Genomic DNA, 12684 nt, shown 5'->3' on the forward strand with positions numbered 1-12684 from the left:
TGCGCCGCCGTATTTGACAGGAATACGTATTCCTGTCCATGTCTGTGACCCCCGTTCAACCCACAACCGGCGGGATTCGCCGTTACTGTTTATCGCCACACTGCCGACATTTTACTCTGTCCGTCACCGCACGCTGTTTGATTGCGTTATCAAAACACGCCGCTATTATTCGGCCTTGCTTTTCAGTTATTCCACCGAATACCGAATGTGTGTTTTTTTTGCAATATTCGGCCGAATATATTCGGTGCATCCCTAATCCCTATCAAATATTAGAGATAACTGCAGTGTGGACAGATAGATAGATAGATAGATAGATAGATAGATAGATGGATGGATGGATGGATGGATGGATGGATGGATGGATGGATGGATGGATGGATGGATGGATAGATTTAAGGGATTATGAAAAAACTGATTGTTAATGTAACTAATAATTGATGAAGGGCTTACGATTTCCTAATAGGTATTTATAGTTACAGATCTGTAGCGACACAGATAGATTGAATATTGGCCGATATATCAATATAATTTTTTTTACTCCTTAATATCAGTCTCAGCAGTGGCCCTCGGCTTCCAATCAGAGTAGTTGACAGTTAATTTTCTGTCTAAACTAAACGATTAATTGACTAACTGTCAGATTTATGTTTTATTATTTTTAATAAACGTCAGTCTCTCTAAAAAATGTGATATGACTCTGCTGTGATGTCACGTGAACCCCTCGTGAGGTCACAACCTGCAGGTCAGGATGCTCTGCTCCGTCACTCAGGGCTCAGCCTCCCACACTGATAATACAGACAGCCTCATCATCATCATCATCATCGTCATCCAGCTGTTCACAGAAACTCAAAACAACTGTTGTTACCTGATAAAATACATTTGATGAGAGCTCCTGAGTCCTCACACAGATTAGATCTTCTCTGTGTCTCTTAAATGTTTCCACATGTCTGAAAACCTCAAACTATTTCCTCATCACACTAAACATCTATTTAGGTGTAAGTCTTAAAGTATTTTACGTTAAATAAGTAATCGTCCATCACTGTAACTGTCCCCACGACTGTCGCAGACTTCATCCAGACAGACTGTTAAACAAACCAAATCAAAAACATCTGAAAATGTGTTTGGGTGGGACTAGATTTGGAAACGTGGGAAGATGTGGATGTTTTTTATCCACTTCTCCTTTTCCCTTAAAGCCTGAGGACAGTGGTGCTCAGACCACATCACAGTCACATCCAGGCTCCAGCCCTCAGTCTGCTCAGCGCTGGTTAGTAACGCTGGTCAGCCGTGGTCATCTCACCCTGACAGCGATGACTCATCCAGGACTAGTAGTGACATGTCCACACAGAGCGTGATTCAATCAGCTGTTCCACTCAGTTGTAACATACAACACACACACACACACGGCTGCTGACTCAGCCCTGATTGGCCCTGTTAGGCCCTGATAGGCCCCAGCCAGGCTAGGCCGGGCCCTTTAGTCTGGTCTAGTCCTGACATGTCTGAGCAGGTCTATAAGAGACTGCAGCTCCCTCACATCCACTCTGACTGCACTTTATCTGTTTCTACTTTGCACAGGATGAGCTGCTGATACTTTCTACGCTGTAAATATACTGGTAAGACTTTTTATTTCTATCTGGGACATTTACAGAAACACTGTGGGCGTGATTATTAACTGTATAATGACAAAGGACTCTGTTACTGCTGTTTTACACTTGTTGTTGTAAACTGATGATTCTAAGAAAATGTTTTTGAACTAACAAACTTTGTGGTTAAAGTTATGTGGAGAGTTTTTAAGGGTTAATGCATGATAGTGGAGACAGATCATTAAACTGAACTTGACACTGAGCTGTCATTTTGTCTCCCTCTGGCATATTGCCACCAGGGTGCAATGGTAGGAGATTTTGATCTGGTGTTACAGCCTTTATATTATCAGTCAGAATGAGCCTTAAAGGAATGAAAACAAGGATTATTTTTGGTTGAACAAATGTTTTATTGCTTAAATTGAAACTTGAAAACATTTATTTTAATGGAAGTTCGTGTAAAAAGTCTCCCTTTAGAAAATAACTCAAATTAAGGTGAGATTCAACGTCCAGTTGCATTTTTTTTTATATCGTAGATAAGAAAATGTACATGGTATGATAAGTGTTTTATTTTTAGTTTTGGTCAGACAATTGTAAAATGTGCCCGTCACAAGTTCCCATAACAAATTTAAATTGATTGTTTCATCCAACCAGCAGCTCAAAATCTAAAGGTTTCAGTTCACTATGCTAGATAATTAAAAACACCATTAAATATCCACGTGATGCAGAATGTAGTGATCAGCCAGGACAAACTGTGAGGACAAACTGTGAGGACAAACTGTGAGGACAAAGTGTCCCCGTCTGCTGAGTCACTCTGACTCACATCTGAGGTTTGAAGGATTTCAAATGAGACTGTAACTTTTACTGAGCAGCATCCACCAGTGGCAACGACAGGACGATGTCACATTAAATTCCCCTCGAGATATTGGAGTCAGTTGTTTAAAAGTTTCCTGAATCAATATTTTGATCCTAACAACATAAATAAATGAGTGTATGATGTGAAAGTGAAACTACCACTCACCTCTGCAGCTCCTTCAGCTCTCGGGACTGTTTTCAGCTCATTGTTGACCTCACAGCTTGTCAGTGTCGTTTCCCGCAGCAGCAGCACAGCTGTTTCCAGGAAACAAACAAACAAACAAACAATATGGTAAACCCACTGTGCACTTCCTGTTCTGCACCAAACAGTAGCTGTAGCTGTGAACACAGCAGGACATTGATCAGCAGGAGAAGTGGATGTTTTCCTCGGCAGGTGGTGGAGACCAAAGCAGAGCTAAAAGAGGAGTGAATGTAGTTGTGTTCATTAGATTACCAGAATGTGACTGTTAAGTGTTAATTGTTAATGTTGCTGTCTGTCTGCTTGATGTGTAAATAGCCCCCCCCCCCCCCCAACATTTTAACTACAGCTGCATTGACTAGTTGATCAACTGACCAACAGAAAATTGGCAACTGTTTTCATCAAATAATATTTTAGTATTTTAACACTTGTTGGTCTGATTAAACAAACCATCTGCAGACGTCCCCTCGGGCTCTGCATAATTACACAGCAGGACATGATTTAGTGTTTTCTGACAGATTATTGACAAAATAATTAATCAGTTAATGGAGAAAATAATCAGATTGTGAATAATGAAATTAATCATTAGTTGCAGCTGTAGCTCAGTGATGTTAGTGACAAAACAATATCTGTCTGTTTTCTAACAGCAGCCAACAGTTTCTTTAAAGGTCCTGTAACAGCAATACTAGACCCATTTCCACTGAAGAAGTTCCTGGTACTATTTGGGGGGCAGGAACTTTACAGGAACCTTCCTCCTACTCCACCCTCTCAACCGCCGTGTCTCCACTGAGAGGGCGGAGTAGGAGGAAGGTTCCTGTAAAGTTACCGGGCTCTGGATGTGACGTAATCGTTCCTCGTCTGCTGAGTTTTAAAAATGCCGGCTATTCTGTTGCTTTCTGATGACGTCAAATCCCTCCTTGAGTATATCCAATCAGCACCAAGTAATCCCCAAGCCCCAGCCAGGAGTTTCTCGGGCCGTTCTGAGTACCTACTCCGAGGCAGGGACTTGTTGAGCCCCTGTAAAAGTTCTGAAACTCTGTCCTTGGGGGGTGGTTCCTGCGGTGGAGAGACACACCAACGGCCCCATAAAATTACCCCAAAGTTCCTGCGGTGGAAACGGGCCTAATAAACTCAGTTTACTCAACAACCCAGAAAAGTTCCTTTAAAGGTGTTAAAACCCAAATGAAGATAAAATACAAGTCTTAAAGATTTCCTCCTGTTTGCGGTTATAAAACATCTTTGTATCAGACGGCGGGCGGTCTGGAGACGTCACACACCTGTGGAGTTAAACTCAGATTGTGCTGCAGCAGCTGGGACGCACATTGAGTCAGAGTTTTAGCAAAAGCTTAAATGAACGTGAAAGAATTAATAATATACAACTGTTTAATCAAGCCATCGTCTTTCTGCTGCGTCTCTGGGTCCAGGTCAAGTTAATTTATTATGTTATTAGGAATTATTAATGTTCACTGCTGGAAAGTGCTAAAAAATCTATGATTATAATCACCACTAATTAGGGCAATATAATCATGCTGCTGGTTTTGGTTTGGTGTGAATGTGTTCTTTGTGGTATTAGTTTCATTTTTGTTTGATCAGATGGAGGTGTGTATTATGAACACGGGGGTGAACGTTTGAACATTAAAGTTTAACATCAAGTTTTATTAATAAAATATAAAACAGCTTGGACTTGATAAGTGTTCACTTCCTCCTCCTTTTGGGACATAAAATACTTCATTATGTTGTTTATTGAGTGTTTGCTGTAAACGTTTGTTGGTCTGTTTGTTTTCACACTAAATCAATGTACTGTAAACATATAAAATCACTGACGAGCTGTGTGTGTGTGTGTGTGTGTGTGTGTGTGCAGAAACAATCAGCTTCACAATGTCAGCTGACCGGGAGCTCAGCGCAGACGCCGCTGACGACAACAAACTGGTGAGAGAAACAAGTTATTGACTCTTTACTGGTTGTTTACTCTCCATCAGCTGGTTTACACTTTGACCTGACGTGTTGCTGTTTTTAACTTAACATTTTCCTGTGTGTGTGTTCAGGTGCGACCAAAGGTAGAGTTCCAGTCTTTGCTGCAACACGCAGGAGCCACTAAAGATGTGTTCACCATGAAGGAGGTACAGCATGTCCCTCAGGGCTCTGATAGAACACACCGCTTTTATAACATGGGAAAAAAAAAATACTCCTGTACCTTTAATGCTTCATTCAGCCTGTCTGAACAGTCTGATGCATCTGTGACCGTCTCCCTGCAGGTGATGTTCTACCTCGGTCAGTACATCATCCAGAAGCAGCTGTACGACCAGAAGCAGCAGCACATCGTCCACTGTTCCCAGGATGCACTGGGGCGGGTGCTGGGCGTCGACAGCTTCTCTGTTAAAGAGCCGCGGTGAGAAAAAGAGAAACACACATGATTTTTTGATTTGGTTATTTCCTGTTTGTGACTGTTTGATGGTTTTAGTTCATCTGATTATTTTGTTCTTGTTCTGTTTAAAAGCGTTGATTTGTTTGGATTAATATTTCGGACGCTGACAGCTGTAAATTGAACTTTATTTAATGATAACTATATAAAAATGAGGAGGGGGCAGGACCAGAAAAGATTTTAACTTCACGACATTATTTGAGTTGCTCATTTGATTCTGAGGATCCTGTTTGTTGTGTTTTTATTGCTGATAAGTTTTATTTTGTGTCTGTATTAACACGTTCAATAAGTTAGAGCATACATCATATAATATATTCAGTATGAAATGTAATAAATCTGATGTGTTTGTGTTTCAGAGTTCTGTATGCGATGATCACTAAGAACCTGGTGGCTGTAAAGAACCAAGGTAAGAACGCTCTCCTCTCTGTGGCTGAATCCAAATGTACAAACTTTCTTTAGTGCCTCACAAAGCCACCGCTCATCACGTTTGACAATTAATGTATTTGTATAGTTTTACCCTCAGTGTGACGTACGATCAGTGGCGCCAGATGTGCCTTAATGTACCATCATTTGATCAACGCACATAAACCTCGCCCACTGAGGCCGATGTGTTTTTTTTGTTCCACGCATCGTGACAAAATGAAAAGACATATTTCCTCTCTTGCTTCTCTTCAGTGGAGTTATTGATCCATCACCGCTGTCTCCTCATGTCGCTCATTTAAACGAGCGAGCTCTTAATGTGTCACAGTGTTATTTCATCCCCACGCCCTCGCAGACTGAACGGTGAACACCTAGATTTAACTGTTCTGTCTGTTGCCGTCTTCACACTACAGGCGACGCAGCTACAGCGTGACCAGCGACGTTATCGCCGTGTCGCCGTTTAAGTGTTGCTCAAGTGCTCGTTAATGTAGTCTGGTGATGTCATCATGAGCTTGTGTTTGTCTGCGACTGCACGTCATCTCAAGTTTGTCTTTGGTCAAATATATATCCATGCCTTCATCAGTGTTTGAGTCCCATCTTAACACCACATTTTGCCGTCCCGTTCCATCACCGCGACGCTTCACTGCGTCATCAGAGCGCTGGGGAAATTGGGTCCAGATCAGGGTGGATTTGTAGCTGTGTCTCCTGTCATATGAACCTCACGTAACACCTCTTCTTCTCTTTCCCTCAGAGAGACTCTCAGTTTCTCCTCTTGTCTTCTGCCTCCTTGTTTTTCATCTCTCTCCCCTTAATTTTATTTAAAACATGACGAACGGTCAAGAAGAATTTCTTCATTTCCTCTTTGCCTCGGGCTCTCTGATGCACCTCCTCCTCCTCCTCCTCCTCATGTATGTCTACTCCTCTTTATCTGCCCTCTCAGCCTCCCCTTTCACCTCCTCCTCTTTCACCTCCTTTTCCGTCTCCTCCCTGTCTTCCTGCTGCTCAGATCTAAATTAAACCGTCTCTCTGTTTCTGTTTCTCAGAGTCCTCGCCAACTGTAAGTGAAGCACACAGCGACAGTCAGGCCAGCAGAGGGGCGGAGGTGAGTTTGTTTTGAGCGCATTGAACTTTTAGTTCCAGTTAATGACAGATTTAACAATTAAATATCGATATGAATCTGTATTTGTGCTTCCAGGAGGCTGAATCAGCAAGTCGCTCTTCATCGCCAGAGAGGAGAGGGAGGCGGAGGAGGAGGTGGAGTCGCAGGAGCAGGAGCAGCGAACCCGGTGAGTTTCTCCTCTGAGGCGGCGTCACCTCATCAGAGCTCATAATCAAAGGCTGTGATATTAAACTCCACCCACCGGATCTCCTCAGGCCCCTCCCACAGTTTAGACCCTGATGAAGACCAGGAGGAGTCAGAGGAGGAAGAGGAAGGAGAGGGCAGGAAGAGGAGGCGGTCCGACAGCTACTCCCTGACGTTCGATGACAGTCTGTCGTGGTGTGTGATTGGAGGACTGGGGAGCGTACGGGACCGACACAGCAGCCAGTCGTCGGACTCACACAGCACGGTGAGTGTTGAATAAACACACACACACACACACACACACTGATACACTTAATTTTACTATATCGGTTTATAACACGTACTGTGTGTGTGTGTGTGTGTGTGTGTGTGTGTGTGTGTGTTCAGTCTGGGAGGTCAGAGGTCACGGTGGCGGCTTCAGACTCAGACTCAGAGAGCGACAACTTCAGCGTGGAATTCGAGGTGGAATCTGTCGACTCTGACGACTACAACGAAGACGACGCCTCGCTGTCTGCAGACGACCAGGTAAACACCGCGACCGCAGACGGACATGTTGGTTTGATGTTCTGTACGGACGCTTCTAAAGATTAATTTCACTTACTGAGATTAAGAAAATGTAGAATAAAACCAGAGTCATATTTTACAGCTGTGACGATGTGAATTTCAGCCACGTGTCAACGAGATGTTTAGAAAACAAGCCCCTCCTCTTACCTGTCTGTCTGTGCGTCTGTCTGTCTCCAGGTGTATGAGGTCACCATCTTTGAGGCGGAGGACGAAGACTCCTTCGACGAAGACACGGAGATCACTGAAGCCGTGAGTGTGCACACAAACACACATAACACACACACACACACACACACACACACACACACACACTGCAGGGCTAACTGTGTGTGTGTCTGTCTCAGGACTACTGGCGCTGTTCCAAGTGTGACGAGCTGAACCCGCCTCTGCCCAGAAACTGTCTCCGCTGCTGGACGCTGCACCAGGATTGGCTGCCTGACGTGTCCCTCGAAAAGTCCGCCTCCTGCAGTCCCAAAGCCCTGCCCCCAAAGCCCACCGACCAATCAGCAGCCAGAGAAACTCCAGGTAGGGCGACATTGACGACAAATAAAAGATAAAATGATACAAGAACTGATTTTAGACGTAAAACTGAACAAGGAGAATTTTTATCAGAGAATTATTTTATGGATCAAAATAAAAGGAAACCACTTTATTTCAGCAGGTTTTAACTGACACTGATGTTCTTAAGAAGTCTTACACTTTATTTAATTTAAGGTCATCGAATGTCTGAAACTAAAATCTTATTTTTAATCATGAAAATTCTTTAAAAAAATTGTAATTCAGGGCCAAAAATTGTGTGGGAAAAAAATCTTATTTTTTAATTATATAAAGTCTTAAATTGTATTTACTTTTAGAATTAAAGGCCATAAAATGTCTTGAATTTTTGTTTTTAATTAGGAAAAGTCTTAAATTCAATTTCTCAATAAATGTCTTTTAAAACTTCCCTTTTTTTTTTTAAATTACTGAAGGTCGTTAATTTATTTTAATGTCTTTTATTTTGATGTTTTTAATAAGTTCTACTTTTAAAGTACAAAAAGTCTTCAATTTATTTTTTATTTTTTTTAAATTTTGGGTCATAAAGTCTCTTAAAACTTCCCTTTTTTTAAAAATTAATCATAGAAGGTCATTAATTCTTTGCATTTAAGGATGTAAAATTTCTTTTTAAAGAAATGTTAAAAATAAAAGTTATTATAAAATGTCTTAAATAGTATTTACTTTCAGAATTAAAGGCCATAAAATGTCTTGAATTTTTATTTTTAAATTATGAAATTTCTAAAATTTATTTTTTAGAATTTAAGGTCATAAAGGTTTTTAGAAAAAATCTTAAATTCAAATTCTCGGATTTTAGGCCATAAATGTCTTTTAAAACTTTCCTTTTTTTAAATTACTGAAGGTCGTTAATTTTATTTTAATGTCTTTTATTTTGACGTTTTTAATAAGTTTCATTTTTAAAGTACAAAAAGTCTTCAATTAAATTTTTTTTTCGAATTTAAAGCCATAAAATGTCTTAAAAATTCCCCTTTTTTATTAATTATAGAAGGTCGTTCATTTCATTTGTTGCATTTAAGGACGTAAAATTTCTTTTTAAATAAACAGTACTTCCGCACGATCGATTGATTGATTGATTGATTGATTGATTGATTGATTGATTGACCGACCGACTGATCGCTGTTTCTCCTGAAGGTTCCGATGGCGAGGAGAATGATGGAGTCGATGTCCCAGATGGAAAACGAGCAAAGACTCCTCCCCTGTCTCAGTGTCTGTCAGACTCCACCTCCTCTGCTCCCAACTCCCAGGACCTCCTCTCCTCCTCCCAGCCGTCCTCCTCCTCCCAGCAGAAGCTCTGGACTCCTGACTCCCAGCCCTCCTCCTCCTACTCCTCCGTCGACTCCCAGGAGCTCCTCCCGTCCTCCCCCGCCACTCCTCCTCCTCCTAATCCTCCACCTCCCTTTCCTCCTCCCGTCGTCCCCGAGCTGGAGCGCAGCTCCTCCGCGGAGTGGCGTCTGCCGGACTCGTGCCTGGACCCGTGTCTCATCTGTCAGTCCCGGCCCAAGAACGGCTGCATCGTCCACGGACGGACGGGACACCTGATGTCCTGCTACGTCTGCGCCAGGAAGCTGAAGAAGAGGAACAAGTTGTGTCCCGTCTGCCGGCTGCCCATCCAGTCCGTCATCCTCACCTACCTCAGCTGAGACGCCATGTCTGTCCCCACCCCGTCTGTCCTCGCCTACCTCAGCTGAGACGCCATGTCTGTCCCCACCTCGTCTGTCCCCACCTCGTCTGTCCTCGCCTACCTCAGCTGAGACGCCATGTCTGTCCCCACCTCGTCTGTCCTCACCTTCACACCCCGCTCATACAGCAGATAAATGTAGGACGACGTCTCTCTGTGGTGAGACGTCAGTTTACAGTCCAGTTGCTCACATGTCACAGTAACCATGGTGACACCCAGGATTAATAATTACTAAGTTAAAGTTTAGTTTCATTTCTGTGTGTGGGACGCTGGTGTGTGTTTGGCCTTAGTCTTTACTTTTTATTAACACTCCCCAAAAACAGACCAAGAGCAACAATCTGTCTCTCTGACCCCTGAAATGACCCCTCACAGGTTTAAGGGTGAATCACTGAATCAGCCGGGACAGTGGTTTGATGTTAAACTGAAAGTTGCAGTTAATTTGCCTTTTTCTTAATTAATCATTTTTTCTTATTATCGTCAGAAAATGGAGAAAAATTCAGTGAGAAACAGGTGAAGCAGCACAACGTCACATTTGACCGACTTAACTTTTGGATTAAAATATAATTGATGTAAAACAGGAAGAGGTTTGTTGGGGACTATTTTCAGCGGTGGATTAATACACATTTGGGGCAACAGGATGGTGATACTCAACTTGCAGCCCGTGGGCCAAATCTGTCCCTCAGCACGCTGCCAGGGGCCCGACGAGTGTTTTCTAACTCACAGTGAAATTAAATGAATTCACAGTGAGATTGTATTTGTTCTGTGAGTGTAAATAAAGTCCAGAGTTCATTAGAAACATCAAATGCGTGCAGCTGAACATCCTGCGGGGCCTCTAGGTGAAGATGAGTGAGGACAACAAACATCTGAAGCTTTAAAGCAGGCAGTTATTTTTTATACATGCTGATAAGTATTATTAATGTTCATTAACGGGCCCCTGGTCTCCTGTCATGTAGGCAAAGTGGCCCCGGGTGAAGCAGGTTGAGTCTCTGGTGTCGGGTTTCAGATTCACACACACGTTACATGTCAAACAAAGCTTCAACCAAAATATCAAATCAGTTTTATTTTCCACCTCTCGTCCTCTCCTGCTTCAGCTGATCTCACACTTAAAGGAACACTCCGTCCTGTTTCCTGTTTCCTGTCCGACCCAAACTCAGATGACATCATCAGGATCAGTTTCACCTCTGCGTCCAGAACTCAGAGGTCTGTTTAAACTGAGCAAATAAAAACCAGCTCACACCTTCGTCTCGTCTGAATTTGGGTCAGAAGCTGAATCAGGACTCTGAAAATGTCGGACTGTTCCTTTAATGTTGTCCTCACATCTGGTAACACTGCTTGGTAACGTTTGATTTTATGGGTCTGTAGTTTTATTTAAACATTTCCTCCAGAGAGTTCTGACTCTCAGATTAACTCTGTCCAGGACACGTTCTCTAGATTATTAAAGAGATTACAGAGAAACGATGGATCCATGAAATGAAACTTTACCTTTAATTTTACAGGTGTGTTGTTTCCTCATTTAAAGTTTCTGTGAAGAAAAAAGTCATTTGGTTTAAATTAAAGTAAAAACATGAAGAAAAACTTCTTTAAATCTTCATTTATTTATTATTTGAAACTGTTTTAGCTCTTTTCTCTCCAGATAATTGAAACCAAATGACTTCGATCTTTCGAGGAAACTTTGTGGAAACGACGACCCGAGAACTGAAGTGTTACTAAACATGTATATTATTTATTATAAGTTTATTTAAGATGCTCATGTATATTTAAGCAGAGACTTTTCTATGAGCTCTTTAAATAAGATGAATTTATGAGATCTCTAATATTTTCTGTTAAAAGTTTTCTGTTTACAGAATAAAGTTTAACTTGTGTTAACACGAGCCTCTTTATTTGCACTGGAAACACTGACTGATTATTATCACTAGTCCATACACACTGATAGCTTTGTCACCTTCTACCTAAGCCAACCCTCAATGCCTATGTGCAGCTTCACATAGATCGACCACGTCAGTGAGTAGAAAAACGTGGGACACACACGCACACACGCACACACACACACACACACACACAGTTTTCATCATCATATAGTGAGACAGGAAACCAGGTCCAGGTCTCTAAGTGTCTCTGTACCGCCCTCTACTGGAGACACAGCTCTGCTGATTGAAAAAGTAAACTTTAAATATCAGTATAATCAGCAGGAAACTTTAATATTGTGTTTATGTGTGTTTATACTGAAACAGTAACACAGCCAGGGCTCCTCATATTATCTCTGAATATTAATATGTATAAAAGGCCATTTTCTGCTCTGATTGGCTGATAGTAGCAGATTTTGAGTTTCCACTTCACGTTTTCACCTCTATTTGTGAACATTTCAGCTCACTGGCGCTGATTAAAGTACGCCGAATTACTTAGTAGCATCTCCTGATTACAGTGAAGCCATTTATGTCCAGACAACTGTCACCGATTTACATTAATATAGAAGAAAACCTAAAAATATGATGATTCTCAGGCAGGTTCTGCAGCGTCTTTTTTTTCAATGACTTAAAGCGGATTTACAGACGTTTACTCGCGATGAACATCAAAGATAATGATGTCATCTGAAAGTGTAGGTCACACTGAATCTAAAAATATATATATCATGTATATGAATTCAAAAAGTACCTTAATATCCTCCCTGATCCGTGAGTCCCGTGCACTGCAGCTGCGGACTGCGTTGATTAAACGGTGAAATCAGCGGTTAAACAACAATAACTGACTTCCGGTTTGATCACCTGATCCTTTTGTAAAATTTATACGACTCCATCTTGGTAATCTTTTATTCGGCTTCTCTGATATTTGTCTGAACTGCTTCTTTATTGATACACAACACTTTATGTTGTGTTGAAGCTGCTGCTGTTTAAAGGTGAAGTTCTTTATATGAACACAGGGAGGCAGTGTTGTCACATATCCATCTCTACATGGCGTATTATTATTATTATTACCAATATTATATTATCATTGATTATAACAATAATAACACAGCATTTCTCTGATACACAATAAAGTCAAAATAACAACAGAATAAATGTAATATACTCACCAAACTGTCTGAGGGAGTGTTGGAGAAATATCCTCACGTGTGTCCAC

The 12684-nt window shown here is 41.6% G+C and overlaps 1 protein-coding gene across 2 annotated transcripts in view; it reads left to right on the plus strand.

The window, feature by feature from the left end:
- The window catches only part of mdm2 (MDM2 proto-oncogene), a 16703-nt gene extending 5270 nt beyond the window's left edge, over positions 1 to 11433 (plus strand). The window contains exons 2-14 of one of the 2 annotated variants that reach the window (XR_007569371.1): positions 1570 to 1607; positions 4490 to 4557; positions 4674 to 4748; positions 4884 to 5017; positions 5407 to 5456; positions 6514 to 6572; positions 6666 to 6756; positions 6845 to 7038; positions 7161 to 7298; positions 7515 to 7586; positions 7682 to 7862; positions 9021 to 9839; positions 9897 to 11433. Coding sequence is in view for 1 of the 2 variants with exons in the window: in XM_050036460.1 (XP_049892417.1) it covers positions 4507 to 4557; positions 4674 to 4748; positions 4884 to 5017; positions 5407 to 5456; positions 6514 to 6572; positions 6666 to 6756; positions 6845 to 7038; positions 7161 to 7298; positions 7515 to 7586; positions 7682 to 7862; positions 9021 to 9529 (1554 nt within the window). In the remaining variant the exon portion in view is untranslated. Of the gene's footprint in view, positions 1 to 1569; positions 1608 to 4489; positions 4558 to 4673; positions 4749 to 4883; positions 5018 to 5406; positions 5457 to 6513; positions 6573 to 6665; positions 6757 to 6844; positions 7039 to 7160; positions 7299 to 7514; positions 7587 to 7681; positions 7863 to 9020 lie in introns of both variants that reach the window. The other variant, XM_050036460.1, reaches the window with a different exon arrangement.
- Positions 11434 to 12684: the final 1251 nt, after the last annotated feature.

The sequence above is a fragment of the Epinephelus moara genome, chromosome 23 (assembly GCF_006386435.1).
Source record: "Epinephelus moara isolate mb chromosome 23, YSFRI_EMoa_1.0, whole genome shotgun sequence".
Taxonomy (NCBI): Eukaryota; Metazoa; Chordata; class Actinopteri; order Perciformes; family Serranidae; genus Epinephelus; species Epinephelus moara.